At 39.3% G+C, this 23,438-nt stretch overlaps 1 protein-coding gene across 1 annotated transcript in view; it reads right to left on the bottom strand.

Annotated features, from left to right (window-relative positions):
* Positions 1 to 17,239: 17,239 nt before the first annotated feature.
* LOC126195122 (excitatory amino acid transporter 2) overlaps positions 17,240 to 23,438 on the bottom strand; it is a 289,148-nt gene continuing 282,949 nt past the window's right edge. Inside the window, exon 11 of the mRNA XM_049933613.1 lies at positions 17,240 to 18,615. Coding sequence (XP_049789570.1) covers positions 18,478 to 18,615 — 138 coding nt within the window. The 3' untranslated portion in view covers positions 17,240 to 18,477. The remainder of the gene's footprint in view (positions 18,616 to 23,438) is intronic.

The raw sequence follows: 23,438 nt of genomic DNA, 5'->3' as shown, positions 1-23,438 counted from the left end.
CGAGCAGCAATGTCGCGATACGATAAACCGCAATGGCAATAAGCTACAATCCGACCTTTATCAAAGTCGGAAACGTGATGGTATGCATTTCTCCTCCTTACATGAGGCATCACAACAATGTTTCACTAGACAACAGCGGTCAACTGCTGTTTGTGTATGAGAAATCGGTTGGGAAATTTCCTCATGTCAGCACGTTGTAGGTGTCGCCCCCGGCGCCAACCTTGTGTGAATGCTCTGGGAAGCTAATCATTTGTATATCACAGCATCTTCCTGTCTGTTAAATTTTGCATCTGTAGCACGTCATCTTTGTGGTGTAGCAATTTTAATGGCCAATAGTGTACTTGTCTTTAATGTATCACTGTGTCACATTGCCCATTATTTATTCAATGAAATGCAGGTTTCCTATTACATTGCAACTTATTACCCACCCATAAACAAGCAGACTGACCTCTTCGCTTTGTGGTTGGAGTAGAGTAGAAATAATTGTGTAAATTCAAACAAGAGGTGATACTAGTGTCTCACAAATTTGAGAGATGCCAGAGAGAAGTTCAACAGAAAGCCAAGGCCCATTGTTATCAATGTCATTGTTGTTGTTGTTGTGGTCTTCAGTCCTGAGACGTTTGATGCAGCTCTCCATGCTACTCTATCCTGTGCAAGCTTCTTCATCTCCCAGTACCTACTGCAACCTACATCCTTCTGAATCTGCTTAGTGTATTGATCTCTTGGTCTCCCTCTACGATTTTTACCCTCCACGCTGCCCTCCAATGCTAAATTTGTGATCCCTTGATGCCTCAAAACATGTCCTACCAACCGATCCCTTCTTCTAGTCAAGTTGTGCCACAAACTTCTCTTCTCCCCAATCCTATTCAATACCTCCTCATTAGTTACGTGATCTACCCACCTTATCTTCAGCATTCTTCTGTAGCACCACATTTCGAAAGCTTCTATTCTCTTCTTGTCCAAACTGGTTATCGTCCATGTTTCACTTCCATACATGGCTACACTCCATACAAATACTTTCAGAAACGACTTCCTGACACTTAAATCTATACTCGATGTTAACAAATTTCTCTTCTTCAGAAACGATTTCCTTGCCATTGCCAGTCTACATTTTATATCCTCTCTACTTCGACCATCATCAGTTATTTTACTCCCTAAATAGCAAAACTCCTTTACTACTTTAAGTGTCTCATTTCCTAATCTAATCCCCTCAGCATCACCCGATTTAATTTGACTACATTCCATTATCCTCGTTTTGCTTTTGTTGATGTTCATCTTATATCCTCCTTTCAGGACACTGTCCATTCCGTTCAACTGCTCTTCCAAGTCCTTTGCTGTCTCTGACAGAATTACAATGTCATTGGCGAACCTCAAAGTTTTTACTTCTTCTCCATGAATTTTAATACCTACTCCGAATTTTTCTTTTGTTTCCTTTACTGCTTGCTCAATATACAGATTGAATAACATCGGGGAGAGGCTACAACCCTGTCTCACTCCTTTCCCAACCACTGCTTCCCTTTCATGCCCCTCGACTCTTATAACTGCCATCTGGTTTCTGTACAAATTAGTAATTGGAAATGTTAGTGAAGCACTAATCATCAATCAGGTTACTCTAGAAATCAACTATTTACAGTTGCTGAACTCAAAAGTGTACTACATACACATCAGGCAAGAAATTCAAGGCAAGGTGATACTCTGTTTCACTCAATCCATAATGATTGTTATGCTGTTACAGATACCAAGCAGAGCTGAAGCATTTTCTGTAATTAAAGAATTACATTGAAGTCATTCTTTGATTCCCTGCGAAAGGTCCCAGGCTTAGTTGCATCAGTATTGGGGGCACTTTATTCATGAGTCAAGCTTCACCATCAGAAGATTATTCATTTTCATACCACAAAAGGTCTGCTATTAAGAATGTGAATTTGAGAGCACCAGGAGAGTACAAAAATTCAGTTGGAGGAACCAGTAGGTATGGAGGAATTTCATGATAGGCCCTAACACAGATAATGAACTGCTGAATAAATTCCAAAATCTTTTCTTAAATGCTAAGCAATTTGTGACAGCTATGTAAAATACACCTGTATTCCAAGAACAATGATGAATAAAATAATAATAATAGTCACAAAATTTTATTTTTATTCTTAGTGCCAACTATTCACTTATAAAGTTTTTGGCCTGGTTCTTCAGTCCTTGACAAACTGGTCAAGAATAATGGCTGTTAAATTAATATAGTCTGCCAGTGGAATGATTGTCATCATAGTCAAATAACAACTTGCTTGCTGGCCGGTGTGGCCAAGCTGTTCTAGGCTCTTCAGTCTGGAACCACGCAACTGCTACGGTCACAGGTTTGAATCCTGCCTCAGGCATGGATGTGTGTGATGTCCTTAGGTTAGTTAGGTTTAAGTAGTTGTAAGTGCTAGGGGACTGATGACCTCAGATGTAAAGTCCCATAGTGCTCAGAGCCATTTGAACCAGTAACTGCTTAAGTGTAGTTTTTGTTCTAAGGTAACCTGATATATACTTTAGAATGGAATGAAAAACATAGCTGTGCAATGATGTGCAACTGGATGGGTTCTACTTGGTAGCTTGTAAAAGTCTTGTGGATGAGTTGTTCTGTTGTTGCAAAGACACTGCACAGTCAATGTTTGGAAACACTCCTGTTAGAAGAATAGACATGACTGAATCAGACACCCTGGGGATAGGCAATAAAATAGTCCCCATTTTACTGTATTATTTTAAACATATTCGTTAAGAAACTTACCTACATATGTCTTCAGCAGAGATCTTCTTGGAGTGTGCATCTCAGTGGCAGCTCGCCACTATACTGATGGGCAGTCAGTGGAGCTCATCTGTTTAGATGTAGAATCAGATATCTGGATCACTGGGTCTTCAGTTTTAGCACTGCTGGTGCTACATGCAGGGTGTCACAGAAGTGGGAAAATTTGAAGTACTTTGAAAAAGGAAAATTGAAGGAATGTTGCAAAACTTTTATTTTAGGTTCACAGTTTATTGTACAGGAATAGAAAATGTATGACTAGCTCGCATTTAAAAGGTACATCAGTGATATCCTGTCCATTTCGTTGCGTACATTCTGTAAGTCGTCCTCTAAGACTTTTCATAGTCTGGTTCACTATGCCATCTAGGATGTTTGGAAATTTACCCAAAGTCTGTGTAGTGAGCTGAGCTAGGGTTCTTGATCCATCCTGATGTATAACACTTTTTTGATGGTCGATAAAAAGTTACACAATGGAATGTATGGAGACCAGAGTGACATGTGGTATTAGCATTACTCAAAATTACACAATCTCTAAACAAACATTTTATTGCTGTCACACTGTTTGACAATGTGGGGAGTGGATCCTGTCCTGTTGACTGGTTTGATGCAGCTCTCCATGCTACTCTATCCTGTGCAAGCTTCTTCATCTCCCAGTAACTACTGCAACATACATCCTTCTGAACCTGCTTAGTATATTCATCTCTAGGTGTCCCTCTACAATGTTTACCCTCCACACTGCCCTCCACTACTAAATTGGTGATCCCTTGATGCCTCAGAACATGTCCTACCAACCGATCCCTTCTTCTAGTCAAGTTGTGCCACAAACTCCTCTTCTCTGCAATTCTATTCAATACCTCCTCATTAGTTATGTGATCTACCCATCTAATCTTCAGCATTCTTCTGTAGCACCACATTTCAAAAGCTTCTATTCTCTACTTGTCCAAACTATTTATCGTCCATGTTTCACTTCCATACATGGCTACACTCCATACAAATACTTTCAGAAACGACTTCCTGACACTTAAATCTATACTCGATGTTAACAAATTTCTCTTCTTCAGAAACACTTTCCTTGCCATTGCCAGTCTACATTTTATATCCTCTCTACTTCGACCATCAGTTATTTTACTCCCCAAATAGCTAAACTCCTTTACTACTTTAAGTGTCTCATTTCCTAATCTAATTCCCTCAGCATCACCTGATTTAATTTGACTACATTCCATTATCCTCGTTTTGCTTTTGTTGATGTTCATCTTATATCCTCTTTTCAAGACACTGTCCATTCCGTTCAACTACTCTTCCAAGTCCTTTGCTGTCTCTGACAGAATTACAATGTCATCGGCGAACCTCAAAGTTTTTACTTCTTCTCCATGAATTTTAATACCTACTCCGAATTTTTCTTTTGTTTCCTTTACTGCTTGCTCAATATACAGATTGAATAGCATTGGGGAGAGGCTAAAACCCTGTCTCACTCCCTTCCCAACCACTGCTTCCCTTTCATGTCCCTCGACTCATAACTGCCATCTGGTTTCTGTATAAATTGTAAATAGCCTTTTGCTCCTTGTATTTTACCCCTGCCAACTTTAGAATTTGAAAGAGAGTAATCCAGTCAACATTGTCAAAAGCTTTCTGTAAGTCTACAAATGCTAGAACCGTAGATTTGCCTTTCCTTAATCTTTCTTCTAAGATAAGTCGTAGGGTCAGTATTGCCTCACGTGTTCCAATATTTCTACGGAATCGAAACTGATCTTCCCCGAGGTCGGTTTCTACCAGTTTTTCCATTTGTCTGTAAAGAATTCACGTTAGTATTTTGCAGCTGTGACTTATTAAACTGATAGTTCGGTAATTTTCACATCTGTCAACACCTGCTTTCTTTGGGATTGGAATTATTATATTCTTCTTGAAGTCTGTGGGAATTTCACCTGTCTCATACATCTTGCTCACCAGATGGTAGAGTTTTGTCAGGGCTGGCTCTCCCAAGGCTGCAGTAGTTCTAATGGAATCTTGCCTACTCCCGGGGCCTTGTTTTCGACTGAGATCTTTCAGTGCTATGTCAAACTCTTCACGCAGTATCATATCTCCCACTTCATTTTCATCTACATCCTCTTCCATTTCCATAATATTGTCCTCAAGTACATCACCCTTGTATAAACCCTCTATATACTCCTTCCACCTTTCTGCTTTCCCTTCTTTGCTTAGAACTGGGTTTCCATCTGAGCTCTTGATATTCATACAAGTGGTTCTCTTTCCTCCAAAGGTCTCTTTAATTTTCCTGTAGGCAGTATCTGTGTTACCCCTAGTGACATAAGCCTCTACCTCCTTACATTTGTCCTCTAGCCATCCCTGCTTGGACATTTTGCACTTCCTGTCGATCTCATTTTTGAGATTGAAACTAGGTGTGCTGAATTTCAAGATTTGGAAATACATGGAGTCCAAAATATCTGGCATGTTGACATAACATTCCGCCTTCACAGCAGCTTCTCGTCCATCATCAAGAAAGGATACTGCACACCAGATGATAATTTTGTTAGTGTGTAATCAATTCTGGTGAAGTTGAGCTATGTTTCTTTGAGCCTAATAATCGAAGTTCTCCTTATTGAAGTAACCATTTAAATGAAAATAGGTTTTATTTGGCATCCAAACATTTTGAATGAAATTTGCTGCCTTGGTTTTTCACAAATTTACAGGAGTAGAACACAGTCATTTGGATTCGGTTGTTGCACAGTCTGAATTTTTTGATGAAATTGAAGCTGAAGTAGTTTTTGAATGCTGTAGTGGTGAGTCAAATTCCCACACCAAATGATGAGAACTCGTTTTGGTGAGAGCTTATATGATATCACTGTTGTCAGGGGAACATACAGACTGTACAACTCCACTAAGCTTTATCTTCAAATCTGTACCACTGTCCTCAAAATTCCAGATCAAAGTTATGATTGCGTATAGTAATGAAATTGGACCAAGGTGCGTATCTGATAGTGGCCCCATAATGTTTCTCAAGCAGCTTTCAAACTATCACTTGTCAGTAAAATAAATGTATGTCAACTGCACACGCTGCACTGGGCCATGGTAGCTAAATGGCTTCACAGCATGACATCTTCCCCTCGTCACTTCTGCTACATCTGCAGGACTGTAGTCACATAATGTACAGCTAGTTTTGTGCTCTTGTCTAGCTATTCCTACTAACTGCAAAAGACTGTTAAAGTAATATGACTAAAATCAAGAGTGAATTTCAGGGCATTATTTGAAATTAGAAGAATGAACTAGTATGCTTATGATTACAAGAGATATTCTACTTGACATTAAAAGCATGGTCTGTTATGTTCCATAGCTCCAACGATAATGTTTAGTAGTGTATTGTAAGAGAATACAGTTCGATTGTCACTGTTCCCTAAAGTGACCTCTTGTGGCAGGAGTAATTGAAAAGTAAGAACCATGATTGTACTACTAGGAAAAAGAGAGAGGGTGTATTTTACAATAAACCAGTTTTGTAAAATGTGTTCAGAGTAGTAACTGGAATAAAAGCTACCAACCTCCTTCAATTTCGTACATTTATTTCTACATAAGTGATATCAAAAGGAGTTGCACCATGAGAGAGTCTCTGCATTGAGAATTGAAGAGGTGGATGAAATAGGTTGAAACACAGGATATTCAGATCAGCACTGCGACATGAGGTAAACGCTTTCTGGTAAATGTAGCCTCTGTTCTCTGTTATCAGTAGCAGGTTCATTTCTGCTATGATGCAAGTTGAAACACATTACAGCCTTTTTTTGAACCCACGAATTCAGCTTGATGGTAGCTTGAGAAGCCTCAGCCTACAAGGCAAATAACTGGTATTCGAAGAGTATCACTGATAAATATGACTCTGCATATAAAACCGTGAACCCCATGAACCATAGACCGTGCCATTGTTGGGGAGGCTTGCCTCAGCGATACAGATAGCCATACCGTAGGTGCAACCACAACGGAGGGGTATCTGTTGAGAGGCCAGACAAACATGTGGTTCCTGAAGAGGGGCAGCAGCCTTTTCAGTAGTTGCAGGGGCAACAGCCTGGATGATTGACTGATCTGGCATTGCAACATTAACCAAAACAGCCTTGCTGTGCTGGTACTGCGAACAGCTGAAAGCAAGGGGAAACTACAGCCGTAATTTTTCCCCAAGGGCATGCAGCTTTACTGTATGGTTAAATGATGATGGCGTCCTCTTGGGTAAAATATTCTGGGGGTAAAAATAGTACCCCATTCGGATCTCCGGGTGGGGACTACTCAAGAGGATGCCGTTATCAGAAAAAAAGAAAACTGGCGTTCTATGCATCGGAGCATGGAATGTCAGATCTCTTAATTGGGCAGGTAGGTTAGAAAATTTAAAAAGGGAAATGGATCAGTTAAAGTTAGATATAGTGGGAATAAGTGAAGTTTGGTAGCTGGAGGAACAAGACATTTGGCAGGTGACTACAGGGTTATAAATACAAAATCAAATAGGGGTAATGCAGGAGTAGGTTTAATAATGAATTTAAAAAAAATAGGAGTGCGGATAAGCTACTACAAACAGCATAGTGAACACCTTATTGTGGCCAAGATAGACACGAAGCCCACACCTACTACAGTAGTACAAGTTTATATGACAACTAACTCTGCAGATGACTAAGAAATTGAAGAAATGTATGATGAGATAAAGAAATTATTCAGATAGTGAAGGGAGATGAAAATTTAATAGTCATGGCTGACTGGAATTCAATAGTAGGAAAAGGAAGAGAAGGAAACGTAGTAGGTGAATATGGATTGGGGGTAAGAAATGAAAGAGGAAGCCGCCTGGTAGAATTTTGCACAGAGTATAACTTAATTGTAGCTAATACTTACTTCAAGAATCATAAAAGGAGGTTGTGTACATGGAAGAAACCTGGAGATACTAGAAGGTTTCAGATAGATTATATAATGGTAAGACAGAGATTTAGGAACCAGGTTTTAAATTGTAAGACATTTCCAGGGGCGGATGTGGACTCTAACCACAATCTATTGGTTATGAACTGTAGATTCAAACTGCAGAAAGGTGGCAATTTAAGGAGATGGGACCTGGATAAACTGAAAGAACCAGAGGTTGTACAGAGTTTCAGGGAGAGCATAAGGGAACAATTGACAATTGATACAGTAGAGGAAGAATGGGGAGCTTTGAGGACTGAAGTAGTGAAGGCAGCAGAAGATCAAGTAGGTAAAAAGAAGAGGGCTAGTAGAAATCCTTGTGTAACAGAAGAAATATTGAATTTAATTGATGAAAGGAGAAAATACAAAAATGCAGTAAATGAAGCAGGCAAAAAGGAATACAAACGTCTCAAAAATGAGATTGACAGGAAGTGCAAAATGTCTTAGCAGGGATGGCTAGAGGAAAAATGTAAGGCTCTAGAGGCATATATCACTAGGGGTAAAATTGATACTGCCTACAGAAAAATTAAAGAGACCTTTGGAGAAAAGAGAACCACTTGTATGAATATCAAGGGCTCAGATGGAAACCCAGTTCTAAGCAAAGAAGGGAAAGCAGAAAAGTAGAAGGAGTATATAGATGGTCTATACAAGGACGATGTACTTGAGGGCACTATTATGGAAATGGAAGAGGATGTAGATGAAGATGAAATGGGAGATATGATACTGCATGAAGAGTATGACAGAGCACTGAAAGACCTGAGTTGAAACAAGGCCCCGGGAGTAGACAACATCCCATTAGAACTACTGATAGCCTTGGGAGAGCCAGCCCTGACAAAACTCTACCATCTAGTGAGCAAGATGTATGAGACAGGCGAAATACCCTCAGACTTTAAGAAAAATATAATAATTCCAATCCCAAAGAAAGCAGGTGTTGACAGATGTGAAAATTACTGAACTATCAGTTTAATAAGTCACGGCTGCAAAATACTAACGCGAATTCTTTACAGACAAATGGAAAAACTGGTAGAAGCCGACCTCAGGGAATATCAGTTTGGATTCCATAGAAATGTTGGAACACGTGAGGCAATACTGACCCTACGGCTTATCTTAGAAGCTAGATTAAGAAAGGCAAACCTACATATCTAGCAGTTGTAGACTTAGAGAAAGCTTTTGACAATGTTGACTGGAATACTCTCTTTCAAATTCTGAAGGTGACAGGGGTAAAATACAGGGAGCAAAAGGCTATTTACAATTTGTACAGAAACCAGATGGCAATTATAATAGTCAAGGGACATGAAATGGAAACAGTGGTTGGGAAGGGAGTGAGACAGGGTTGTAGCCTCTCCCCGATGTTATTCAATCTGTATATTGAGCAAGCAGGAAAGGAAACAAAAGAAAAATTTGGAGTAGGTATTACAATCCATGGAGAAGTAGTAAAAACTTTGAGGTTTGCCAATGACATTGTAATTCTTTCAAAGACAGCAAAGGATTTGGATGAGCAGTTGAACGGAATGGACTGTGTCTTGAAAGGAGGGTATAAAGATGAACATCAACAAAAGCAAAACGAAGATAATGGAATGTAGTCGAGTTAACTCTGGTGATGCTGAGGGAATTAGATTAGGAAACGAGACACTTAAAGTAATAAAGGAGTTTTGCTACTTGGGGAGCAAAATAACTGATGATGGTCGAAGTAGAGAGAATATAAAATGTAGACTGGCAATGGCAAGGAAAGCATTTCTGAAGAAGAGAAATTTGTTAACATGTCATGTCATGAAGTCATTTCTGAAAGTATTTGTATGGAATGTAGCCATGTATGGATGTGGAACATGGACAATAAATAGTTTAGACAAGAAGAGAATAGAAGCTTTTGAAATGTGATGCTACAGAAGAATGCTGAAGATTAGATGGGTAGATAATATAACTAATGAGGAGGTATTGAATAGAATTGCAGAGAAGAGGAGTTTGTGGCACAACTTGACTAGAAGAAGGGATCGGTTGATAGGACATGTTCTGAGGCATGAAGGGATCATCAATTTAATATTGGAGGGCAGCGTGGAGGGTAAAAATTGTAGAGGGAGACCAAGAGATGAATACACTAAGCAAATTCAGAAGGATGTAGGCTGCAGTATGTACTGGGAGATGAAGCAGCTTGCACAGGATAGAGTAGCATGGAAAGCTGCATCAAACCAGTCTCAGGATTGAAGACCACAACAACAACAACATAAAATATTCAAATTACTTGAGGGTATGCAGCCAGTGATGTCTTTGACAGACACCGATATTTTGACAGGTGCTCACCCTGTCATTTTCAAGGCACAAAAGCAGTGAGAAAGTTCTGTACAAGGAGATTTAAGGCATTTGTATGAAAAGCATTGGGTAAGGTACCGTTAACTCTGGCCCTATGTTTTTTGATGGATGAGGAATAGTATTCCACACATAATACAACTGAAAACCTCTATCCCTGTTTATAAGATCACTTGCTAATTTAATTTCAACTCTTCCTGTAATAACAATATCCCAATAACTGGAAGTGCATGCCAGTACCTCTGTATTGTTATATTCTAAGAGCATGACCAGTGCCAAGGCAATGTTCTGCAATAGCAGATTTGCTGGGCTGCTGTTGGTGTGTGTGACACTTGTACTCAATACACCAGTCCTCCACGGTCCTGCTGGTCTGACCAATACATGGTGTGTATAAATGAATATTGGGGTTTTAACGCTTTAAAATATTTATTATATTAAACTTACTGTTATAAATGATATGTCAAATGAAAAAGCAACTTAAACAGTTTTACCAAGAACCTTATAAACCTCACTGGCATAGTGAAGTATGTGACTGGTTGAGCTTCACTGTACCCAAGCGCTGATTAGGCCGCAAGGGGCCCAATGACAGGGCTTGCTTTGCATGGCCTCCATGTTCACCCAACCTAACAACATTCGATTTTTTCCTTTGGGGGTTCGTCAAGGATCATGTGTACATCCCTCCGCTACCAGCAGACCTCCCTGAATTAAGAAAACGGATTGAAGCAGCTGTTGCTACGATCACTGAAGACACACTTATCAACGTTTGGGAAGAACTCGGCTATAGACTTGATGTGTGCCGTGTGACAAATGGTGCTCATGTTGAACACTTATAAGGTTCTTGGTAAAACTCTGAGTTGCTATTTCATTTGACATATCATTTATAACTGTAAGTTTGATGTAATAAATATTATAAAGCATTAAAACCCCAATATTCATTTATAAACAACCTGTATATTATGTGCCACAACTGCAAGCAATACAATAAATACCCACCTTATGCAAACCACATTAATCCCATATAGATTCTAAAGAGCCCTAATCTGTGAAGCTGGTCAATACATTTTGCATCATATCTCTACAAAATACAACAATCCTGTTTGAAATGCTTCCTGCATAAGGCAAGGAGACTTTAGATTTTGGTGCCATCTCATTATCATCATGACTCAATTGTTTCATGGTTGGTCAACAGCAAAACATGTATCTGATCTGCCTTTTCTGAGCATTGCTGGTGAATTACATAAAAACTTAGCTTCTACAGGGAATCATATAACTCTCTTGGCAAATGCCTTTCCAAGATTGATATCTGAAATACTCCTCTGTGATACAGACAAGGGGGAGATTGATTCAATAATTAAATCACTGAAGACTAAGGACTCTCATGGTTATGATGGTGTGCCTAGCAGAATATTAAAGTACTGTGCAGTGGTATGGACACATGAAGAGAATGGATGAGGGAAGAATTCCAAAGAGGAATGCAGGAAAGGCACTATGAGTACGGGAAGGACTTAATCATGGCCTTTTTAGATATTGAGAAGGCGTATGACAGTATCTGTAGGGACAAGCTCTGGGATGTGCTGAACGCAAAAGGGATAGATGAAGAGATAACACGAAAAGTCAGAAAAATGTATGAGGGAAGTGAGAGTTGTGTGAAAGTGGGGAGGGAACGTACTGCATGGTTCAAGCTGGAAAATGGGCTGTGACAGGGAAGTGCACTTTCGCCTTTATTGTTTATTATTGTTATGGATGAAATCCTACAGCAAGTATCAGATGCAATTGGAGATCATAAAATGAAAGCAGTTCTTTTTGCCGATGACCTGATGTTATGGGGAAATTGCGAGAAGGAGGTGCAAGAGCAGTTAGATGTATGGGAGGCAACGGCAGCACAATATGGAATGCATTTCTCTGCAAAGAAAAGTGAAATAATTGTCACAACAAGGAAGAAGAATAGGCCAAATGTGGATATAACTTGTGGAGGGGAAAAACTACAAGTGGTAGAGAACTTCAAGTACCTGGGAAGCATGATTGAAAGTAAGGGGGGAAACGCAATGGAAATAAATGAAAGGTGCAGAAAAGCAGGGCAGTTCTACAAATGCATTAGGGGGCTTATTTGGAGCAAGGAGGTGCCACAGAAATCCAAGGTAATTATATACCGAACCTACTTTGTCCCCATATTGGCATACGGAAGTGAGACATGGGTAATGCACAAAAGCGACAAAGTAGAATACAGGCTAGTGAAATGAAGTTCCAGAGGAGCAGGTTGAGTGTAACAAGACGAGACAGATTGCGAAATGTGTATGTGAGGGAAAGACTAAAGGAGGAACCAGTACAGGACAGGATAGAAAAATCAAGACTGCAGTGGTATGGACACATGAAGAGAATGGATGAGGGAAGAATTCCAAAGAGGATGTTTGATCTGCAACTGGAGGGGAAGAGGCCCAGAGGAAGACCAAGAGATAGATGGGTGAAGGGAGTGAAGGAATGTGTGACGAGAAGAGGAGAGAACTGGACGAAGGTGGAAGAGGGGGAATGGTGGAAAGACAGAACACGATGGAGAGGCTTGTGTTCCAGACAGACCCAGCCAGTGGCTGGAAACTGTCCAAGATGATGTATGATGATGCCTAACATGTTAGCCCTGTATTTAGCCATATTTGTAATTTCTCCTTTCAGAATGGTCAGTTTCCTGAACGATTCAAATACTCAGTAGTAAAGCAGCTTTATAAAAAGGGAGAAAGGGATAATGTAAACAATTTTAGACCTATTTCTATGCCATCAGTGTTTGCTAATCTTATTGAAAAGGCTGTGTATGTAAGGATAATTTTAAAGGATCATTTTATATCACACAATTTGCAATGAAATGTACAATTCAGCTTTATAACTCGTTTAACAACTGAAAATGCTATATTCTCATGGGTACTGGATGGCTTAAACAAAAGATTTTGAATGCTAGGCATATTTTTTTTTTTTTTTTTTTTTTTTTTAATTTAACTAAGGCATTTGATTGTGTTAATCACAAAATATTGCTCCAGAAGTTGGACCATTACAGAATAGGGGGAGCAGCTCACAATTGGTTCAACTCTTCGTTTAGCAACTGACAGCAAAAGGTCATTATTCACAATGTTGAGAATGTCTGTGATGTGGGGTCTGAGTGGGGTACAGTCAAGTGGGGGGTGCCCCAGGGATCAGTGTTGGTGCCGCTCTTGTTCCTTATTTATATAAATGATATGCCCTGTAGTATTATGGGCAACTCTAAAATATTTCTGTTTGCTGTTGATGCTTGGCAGTAAAGGATGCTGTGTGCAACATTGGATCGGTTTCAAATAGTGCAGTTCATGACCTAAGTTTGTGGTTTGTAGAAAACAAACTAACACTAAATCACAGTAAGCCTCAGTTTTTACAGTTTCTAACACACATTTCAACAAAACCTGACGTTTTAATTTCACGGAATGGGTATATGATTAGTGGAACTGAACATTTCTAATTTCAAGGTATTCAGATAGATAGTAAACTGTCGTGGAAAGCCCACATTCAGGATCTTGTTCAAAGACTTAATGCTGCAATTTTTACTATTCTAACGGTATCTGAAGTGAGTGATCATTTGACATTAAAATTAGTCTACTTTGCTTATATGCATTTGCTTATGTAGTATAGTATTATATTTAACTCTCCCCATTCGAAAAGGATATTTTTGACTCAGAAATGGCAGTTCAGGCAATAAATAGTCCAAGTCCACAAACCTCTTGTTGACCTCTGTTCATGAGTCTGGGTATTCTGACATCGACCTCTCAATATATATCTTCCTTACTGTCATTTCTTGTTAACAATATTCCCAAGAATAAGCAGCTTTCACTCGGTGAATACTCAGCAGAAATCAAACCTGCATTTGGATCAGACTTCCTTAACTCTTGTACAAAAAGGTGGGCAGTATACTGCTGCATCCTTTTTTCAATAAGCTACCACATGAATTTAAAAATCTTAACAGTTATCCTAATGCTTTCAAATCAAAACTGAAGAGTTTCTAATGGGTCACTCCTCCTATAGTTCCTTGAAAAAGTAAGCTGATTTTTGTTGTATTGCTGACTGCATTTACTTAAACTTATGGACTGACTTTTTTCATGTTCATAAACTTTTTTTTTTTATCTGTTGTTACTTTTATGTTGTAATTTCATGTACTGACATGTTCCAAGACCTTGGAGATTTGCTCCTCAATTTGGTCCTACATAACTTGACATGTAAATAAATAAATAACCACACTGATAAAAGGCAGCTCCAAGAAGGCCTAACTTAGTGACAAAGTTTCAGGGTCTGAGAGGACATGGTCCCTGTGAACCACGATATGAAATACTCCTTCGTGCTGAGCCTGATGTTAACAACTATCAACCCGTAGTACAAGGCTGTGTGATTGACCTCCTATAAACATGTCCCAATGTACCATCAGCCTTCCTCCTGTTCAACATGTCAAGGAAGGGGAAACTAATATTTTGATACTTTGAATCCAGGTGTTCTAAAAGACCATTTAAATCCTCACTTCTATGAGGCCAAACAAAATGTGTACCTTCTACATATCTGAAAATACTGTAGCTGTCAGTGCCACCAACTCCAAGGCATGTTCCTTGATGTTTTCTGTGTACAAATTGGCAATATTAGGTGACAAAGGGTTTTCCATCGCAACCAAATTAGTCTTTTCATAATATTGATCACTGAACGGGCATGCCGAAATACGGTCATTACTTCAAACTCAATCAAACCTCAGTTGACAGTAATGAGTCAGATTCAGGAACACAAATGGAGAAAGTGAGCATATCAAAATATCAGCATCATTCAAATGCAATCCCTCTAATCTAGATTACATAGCCTTCTGAAGGTGCTCAAGGAAGGTGGTAGTCTTAAGCTCGTTGTCAATAACATTCGTGGTTCAACATAATGTGTAGCAAAACACCTTACCATTCTATTGAACCCATTAGTAGGTTGGTGTATGGAACATATCAAGAACTTGAACAGTGGAAAATCCAGGATGGAATATAAGAATATTATGAAAAGGGAAGTTGCTACTCACCATATAGTGGAGAGGCTGAGTCACAGATTGGCTCAACAAAAAGACTGTTCCAAATAAACCTGTTGGCCCGTAAGGCCTTTGTCAAAAATAGATGACACACACACAGGCACATGCAAACACAACTCTGTGTGTGTGTGTGTGTGTGTGTGTGTGTGTGTGTGTGTGTGTGTGTGTGTGTGTGTGTTTGTTTTTGTTGTTGACAACTCAGCACCTCCACATTAAGAACTTGGCAGATTCCTTATGTCTATGAGAGAGATTGCATTTGAATGGACAGGGGTATTTTTGTAAGCATTGATGTGGTATCTCTCTTCAATCGTGTTCCTGTGTCTAACTCATTATGGTTAATCAAGGATAGATTTGGTGTTGATCTAACTAATCTGTTTAGGCAACGGCCTTGCCGCAGTGGAAATACCGGTTCCCGTGAGATCATCGAAGTTAAGTGCTGTCGGGCGTGGTCAGCACTTGGATGGGTGACCATCCAGCCGCCATGCGCTGTTGCCATTTTTCGGGGTGCACTCAGCCTCGTGATGCAAATTGAGGGGCTACTCGACCGAATAGTAGCGGCTCCGGTCAAAGAAAACCATCATAACGACCGGGAGAGCGGTGTGCTGACCACACGCCCCTTCTATCCGCATCCTCAACTGAGGATGACACGGCGGTCGGGTGGTCCCAATGGGCCACTTATGGCCTGAAGACGGAGTGCTAACTAATGTGTTTGACATGTGTTGACTTCCATATACCATTTATTCAATGACCAGTACTATGAACAGATAGATGGAGTTGTGATGGGAAGTCTCTTGTCACATATTATTGCCAGTTTGTTTATGGAAGACTTTGAGGAATGTGTCTGAGTCAGTAGCATGAAACCTCCCCATTTTTTCAGATAAGCAGACGATACCTTTGCTTCTGGAAAAACACATTTTGACTATCACTTGCCTTTATCTGAACCTTTATATCTACTGCTATCAGTTGTGGATCATGCTCATATGGTATCTGCCAAAAGTACATGAAGATATAAGTAATGTACCAGAAAAATTTAAAGTGCAAAATTCGTAATAGGTATGTTCATTTTTTATAGTTTTCATGTACATGACTTGTTCTAGTTTGTACTTTCGGTAGATATTGAGATTCAAATAAAAACAGATGATTACTTTAATAGCTATTGAATATCGTCTAACCAGAGCATTCGATAATTTTGTTGTTTGGCCTCATGTAAGCGTGACTATGGCCTTTTAGAATATCTGAATGCAGAGCAAAAAATGACAGCAGTAAAAAGACTAAGTGTGCTGGTGGAATAGAAGGCTGTATAGTGCTGTAGTGGGAAGAGGGGAGGGAATAGGTGTATAAAGGACAGTAACTAATGCAGGTTGAGGCCAGCCACAGGGACGTAGTATATATTGCAAGGAGAGTTCCCACTGGCACAGTTCAGAAAGACTAGAGTTGGTGCATGCACATGGCACAGACTGTGAAGCAGTTACTGAAGTGCAGAACGTTGAGTTGGGCAGTGTGTTCAGCAACTCAGTGGTCCAGCTGTTTGTCAGTGGCCATTCATGCAGGCAGGCAGCTTCGTGGTTGTCATGCCCACATGGAACACAGCATAGTGGTTGTAGCTTAGCTTGTAGATCATGTGACTGCTTTCACAGGTAGTTCTCTTCTGACGGACTAAGCAATGCTTGTGACTGGACTTGAGAAGGTGGTCATGGGAAGATATATGGGATATGTCTTGCATCTAGGTCTATTTCAGGTATATGGGCCATGAGGCAAGGGTTGGGGACAGAGATGGATGAGGATATTGTCTCGGTTCGGTGGGCAGTGGAATAACAATGTGGGAGGGACGGGAAGGATAGTGGGTAGTATTTTTCTCATTTTAGGGCATGACAAGAGGTAATCAAAACCCTGGTAGATAATGTGATTGATATCCTTTCACTCTGAATTTTAATCCCCCTCTTAAATGTTTCTTTTATTTCTGTCATTGCTTTCTTGTGTATAGATTCAACAGCAGGGGTGAAAGACTACATCATTGCCTTATACTCTCTTTAATTTGAGCATTTCAATCTTGGTCATCCATTCTTACTGTTACATCTTGGTTCTTGTACATATTCAATATTACCCATCTCTCTCTCTCTATACCTTAGAATTGCATTACAATTACAAAGAAGAGTCAATATGTTTTCAATTAACTTCAATAATGATTCAATAAAATTATTTATTTACATGAATGTATGTAAATGTAATAATACAGTTGCATTGAATGTCATGAGGGTATTCAGGTACTATGAACATCACATATAAGTCAAATACATCAAAATTAACTGGAGAATACGGCTACAATAATGTCAGACGATTGGGTGGCACAACTAAGTATTTTCCATTTATGAAAGAGAAAATGACAGTGAATAACAAATTAATGATTTCAAGTTTTTGTATTTCTAACCCAAAACATTCCATCAATCGTTGAGGCTGTGAAAACATCAGATCAATTGCTACTATATAATACTGTAAAATGACAGCCTGGTAGGGGAGGGGGAGGGGGAGTAGGGTGGTCATGTTATAACCTCTCCTTTTATTTGTCACTCTTTCTGTCAGGTACTAGTAACATTTATTTTATAGAAAATGAGGAGACACATATGATACAAGTATCTTGAAATAATTACGAGCAAATAAGTTGCTGTGTGACGAAAAAGCATTAGCGCACAATGCAGCACTGAATGGGGAATTACAAATATTAGAAATAACCACCTGGTTAGTACATTTTGCATTATTGTTTTCATTACTGGAGTTATTGCATGGCTAATATTAAATTCAAATTTTTGTCACGCACAGATTTGCAAAATATAGTTGTGGGACATTTAGTTTATAAATACAGTTACATTGATGTTAAAAAATACTATTATCCAAATAAATTTGAGTTGCATAGAGATCCAGAGAGAATGCTGGTGACAAAAACCTGCTTAAATATTCACACACTAGAGAAGTGCTGACTGCAACAATTACAGATTTCTGATGATATGTGTGAATTTTGCTTCTCAGTTAGCGGTGGAGCAAAAGGGTGATATTGTTCATATTATAAGTAAGTACTGGGTGTGTTGTATACTTATTTCCTCACTATGTAGTATATGTAGATTATATGAAAGACCGCTTTTATAATTCTCCAGTTCATTTGTTGCTGTCTTGATGTCTGCCTTTTTTTTTTTTTTTTTTTTTTTTTTACAGGTTCTCGATCAGTCACAATAATACTACAACATATTTTACATTATAAGAATACTTCCTAAATATGGTTCCTGATATTTATCACAGACCTACACAATCATTATGAAATACTTTTTAAACTATTCTTGACTAAACTAAAAGAGCTATAAACTTATGATACCATACATTCAGTATCATGGAATTGCACATACTGTAAGTTATGATAATTGTATAAAATTTACAGGTTTCTAACGTTGCCATTTTTCAAGTGTGCTTGAACTTCTACAACTATAATTTCAGGTTCCACAGACTTTTCACCACAATCACTAAGATGAACAGGAAGAAGATGGTTATTTTGAATCAATACACGATCAGGCTGGAAAAAAAAAAAGCAGTAACAGAATAAGAAAATCTCTCTCTGCACATGACGACGACACAATGACATAAGAGGGGTTATAAAAAAAATTAAAAAAATACATTTTCAAATTGTTTACAATACAACCTTATCCTCTTCAAAATACTCTCCATTACAACTAATACATTTGTCCCACCGGTGCTTCCACTCCTCAAAAAGTTTTCGTCATCTTTAGAAATGGCTGACATTTCCTCCTTAGTTTTTTCTTGATTTCTCCAGTGTTGCCAAAACGGTGTCCTTTCATGTGTGGAAGTAAGAAAAAGTTGCATTGAGCCAGGCGAGGTGAGGGAGGTGCATGGGGCAACATAACCTTGACATTTTTAGCCAATAGTGTCTACGAGAGATGGATGTGTGTGCAGTTGTGTGAACCAATCTCCTGTCTGCCACGAACTGTGTATTTTTTGGTGCATAGAAATAAAAAATACAAAATTAAAAATATTGAGTGTCATGTAATATTTTGTCTAATGTAATATCTTTTATAGACATCTTTTATTAACCTGACACGTTCCACATCATTACGAAGTGTTGTATTCATGATCTATGGAACAAGTACTAATCTAATCTAATCTTATTTAATCTCATCTGCACACTGTTGTGCAATCTGCTTAAAACTTCCAAATAAAAGATTTTATTGGCGGTCTATGAGCACAAGCTCTCTTAATTTTTTGGATACTTTCATCGATTCGGGCAGTTAATGGATGTTTAGAATGAGGTTTGTCACCAAGCGACATGTTGCCATTTTTACATTGAGAAACCACTCGTGCACTTCATTTTTCCCATAGCGTCTGTTTGGTAAGCTGTTTTCAACATTAGAACAGGTTCAGCAGCATTTTTACAGAGTAGAAAAGAAAATTTCACATCTGCACTTTGTTCATTTGAACTTGCATTCACAAAAAACGAAACAAGAACAAAAGAGCGCTAGCAAAAACAATCACTGCAGGTGAACTTAACAAGCCAGGTCAACAACACCGGCAACATGGGTGGCCCGGAACTGATGACCAGTTCACTATCCATGTCTAGCGGCAGAAATGCATACTACACAAGCAGGGTACATACGCTCTGGGAAAACTGGGAATTTTTTTATAATTCCGGGAATTTTTCATTGCTTTAGTTTTCATTTAAAGTTTTGTAATTTTGACTGGTAAGAACTGATACTCTGACAAAGAATTTTACCACAATGTAACATAAGTCACGAGACTTCGCCTCGATTTTGTTGCCTGCTGTGCCAGCAGCATGCCAAGTGGCCAGTAAGTTGAACTCCGAATTAGGCGCAATCGTGAAAACGAAAATTAATTGTTTATTTTGGTTTGTACAATGGTTTTACAAATGGGAGCATAGCGTACCGCAATAAATTGCAGCAAGAAGAAGAAGAAGATACCACATGTCTTTTTTTTTTTAGGTTTCGTAAGGACCCTGAGAGGTTTATACCATCTTGTTCCTAAACTGCATCATCAGGATTCGCTTGCAAATTACATGTATATTGATGATTAGTGTTTCGTTTTAGGACCAGAAAATGGTTAGTGAAAAGCAGACGAGAAGATCTTATGAAAAAATATCCTGTTTACCTTTATAATACTGTTTTGTCCACTACACGTCGAAAAAAAAAAACAGTTCATGAATGCAGACAAAAACAAACTCGTGTGGAATGCAGTTAACCACATTGTTAAACATTGTCATGGTGTATACGACCAGGGACAACCGGGAGATCTGGAAAAAAAACCGGGAATTTTTTCATCCGGGAGAAAACCGGGAATTTTTTAGAATTCCGGGAATTTTTCATTGTTTTAGTTTTCCGGTAAATTTTTGTAATTTTGACATAACAACCTATACTCTATATTACTGTATCCCGCTACTGCAGAATAATATTCAACAATAAAACAAACTGCAAAGGAAATGCGCCATATACAGCAACGATACACAGTGCTCACGCAAGCGTCTGCCAGCAGCAAAATGTGTCAAAGGTTTTAGGGCTTCGTAACAACAAATTGCCTCCGATGAGCGTGAAGTCGCAACTGTTTACATTAGATTCGTTTTAGCAGATACTAGCGAGCTCATGTGCGTGCGCAGTTGAGTCACGTTTGAGTGGTAGATTCTCCGTTAGCTGTGCAAGCAGTCGCAGCAAGCAGCTAAATGCTAACGGGAAAAGGGGGCGCCAAATTCATATTCTTGAGGGAAAAAAAAACTTGTTTCACAAAGCGCCAAGCATCCAGCACACTATGGTCTATCGATTATTCATATGATTTTGAAACACATCCCTGTTGGTTTTAGAACATTTTTGAACAAATTTTAAGTTGATTTCCGAATGAATCATAAGTTGATTTTTGAATGCGTGCATAGTGTACGTGGTGTCTCTGTCAGGAGAATCCTCGTCGCATCTAGAAATAAACTTTCTGCAGACAGAGGTGGCGGGGCTATACGAGCTGAGCAGAGTAAAGCCGAACGCATGAATACCAAACGCTGTCTGATTATGTGGTTGATTGGGTTTGCGTATGATCAGCATTGTTATAATTACTAGCGAAATCCATGGATTCAGACTACCAGGATGGAAATAAACGACTAACAGGAATAAGAGGTGAGAATGATTAAGTATGAGGGCCGTTCAGAAAGTAACGTCCGGTTGATTTAAAAAAATACACCAAGTTAAATAAAAATATTTTAATATATACATCTTACAACTACATCTTTGCACTATTTTTCTACATAGTCTCCATAGCGATTGAGGCACTTATCGTATCTCTTCACAAGCTTTGAAATTCCTTCTGCATAAAAATCACCCGCTTGTGCCTGGAGCCAGCCTGTGACCGCATCTTTGAGCTCTTCGTCGTCATCAAACCGCTGTGACCCGAGCCATTTCTTCAAATGCATGAAGAGGTGATAATCACTTGGCGCCAGGTCTGGGCTGTAAGGTGGATGGTTGATAACGTCCCACTTGAAGGACTCAAGAAGGGCCGTTGTTCTGCGAGCAGAGTGAGGACGGGCGTTATCGTGCAAAAAAACGATACCGGAAGTCAGCATACCATGGCGTTTGTTCTGTATAGCCCGTCGTAACTTTTTTATTGTTTCACAGTACACGTCTTGATTAATGGTCGTACCACGTTCCATGAATTCAACCAACAACACCCCTTTGGCATCCCAAAACACCGTTGCCATCAGTTTTATGGCAGAAAAATCTTGCGAGGCTTTTCTTGGTTTGGTAGGCGAATTTGAATGTGCCCACATCTTCGATTGTTCTTTTGTCTCAGGGTTCACGTACTTAATCCAGGTTTCGTCACCGGTCACGATTCTGTTTAACAATGGTTCTCCTTCGTCCTCATAACGTGACAGAAAGTCTAATGCAGAGGCCATTCTTTGAGTTTTGTGGTGGTCGGTAAGAATTTTGGGCACCCATCGTGCACAGAACTTACGGTAACCCAATCTTGCTGTCACTATCTCTTACAAGAGAGCCTTAGAAATCTGTGGAAAACCAGTAGACAACTCCGACATTGAGAAACGTCGATTTTCACGAACTTTTGCATCAACTGTCTGAACGAGTTCGTCAGTCACCAATGATGGTCTACCACTCCTCTCTTCATCATGAACGTTTTCTCGTCCACTTTTAAATAAACGTACCCATTTATGGACAACTCCTTCACTCATAACTCTTGGTCCGTACACGGCACAAAGCTCACGATGAATAGCTGCTGCAGAATATCCTTTGGCTGTAAAAAAACCTTATGACAGCACGCACTTCACATTTGGCGGGGTTTTCTATTGCAGCACACATTTCAAACTGCCACAAAAACTAAACTAGCGCAGGTACGACGTTCACTCGACCACGGCTTGATGCCGACTGACCTGTTGAGTGCGTGAACGCACAGATGGCGTCGCTACTCCCCCCACAACCCGCACTGTGACCAATCGGAGGTTACTTTCTGAACCGCCCTCGTATTATCGTGTACCCAAGGAAATGAAATTTTGACAAAATTTTTGGCGAGATCACTACACTAGTAAGGACCAGTTGTACAGTCCCCGGCTACCAGGCGCGTAAGTTCTATTCTGGAAGTAATGCAGAAAACGTGTTGTACGAACATATAATAACGACTAACCGGAAAATAATTGCGGGGTAGCTAAACCTGTGATTCCGGTAGGGTTAGTGAAGTCAATCGGCGAACAAATTTTGACAATGGCAGGAACAGCTACAGAATTGGTGGTGATTTGTTTGTTAGAACGAGGAAGGAGAAGAAACGGGGACATCATACAAATTATGGAAGAATAAGACGATTCCAAATTTATATAAAAATTTTGTAATACTACTTTTCGATCTCATGCTTGAGAAACTGGTGCATATGAATGAAATGTGAAACTATTTCCTTACATACTAATTTTTGCTTGGCCTAACAGGCATTTGATATTCGTACTTTGTGAATTATATTCTGTCGTGTTATAAAAATGACCATTTGTGCGAAAACAGTCTCGTTTATTTGGTTACAAAATTGCTGCAATATTAGAAAGGCCTATTTTGTTTTATCTAGCAGATAGTGACAAAATAGACGTAATCAGTTCGAGAAACCACATCAGTCTTGGGTATTATTTGTATTAAGAGCTTTTTCAGTATTAGATAACGACATTTCGCATTTTCATGTAGCAAAACGTTTGACGGACTCTGTTGATTTAACAGATTCTTTTGCAGAAAGGAAAGTGCGCCACGTAAAGCTGTAGCAAGATTAGGGGGAGGGAGGGAATGCTAGGACTAAGGATTGAAGAAATGTGTACTTTCTTTCTTGTCTCTTCTCTTTATTGGTTTT

Source organism: Schistocerca nitens, chromosome 7 (genome assembly GCF_023898315.1).
Source record: "Schistocerca nitens isolate TAMUIC-IGC-003100 chromosome 7, iqSchNite1.1, whole genome shotgun sequence".
Taxonomy (NCBI): domain Eukaryota; kingdom Metazoa; phylum Arthropoda; class Insecta; order Orthoptera; family Acrididae; genus Schistocerca; species Schistocerca nitens.
Note: the sequence above shows the minus strand (reverse complement) of the source record. Positions and strands in the feature narration are given on the sequence as shown.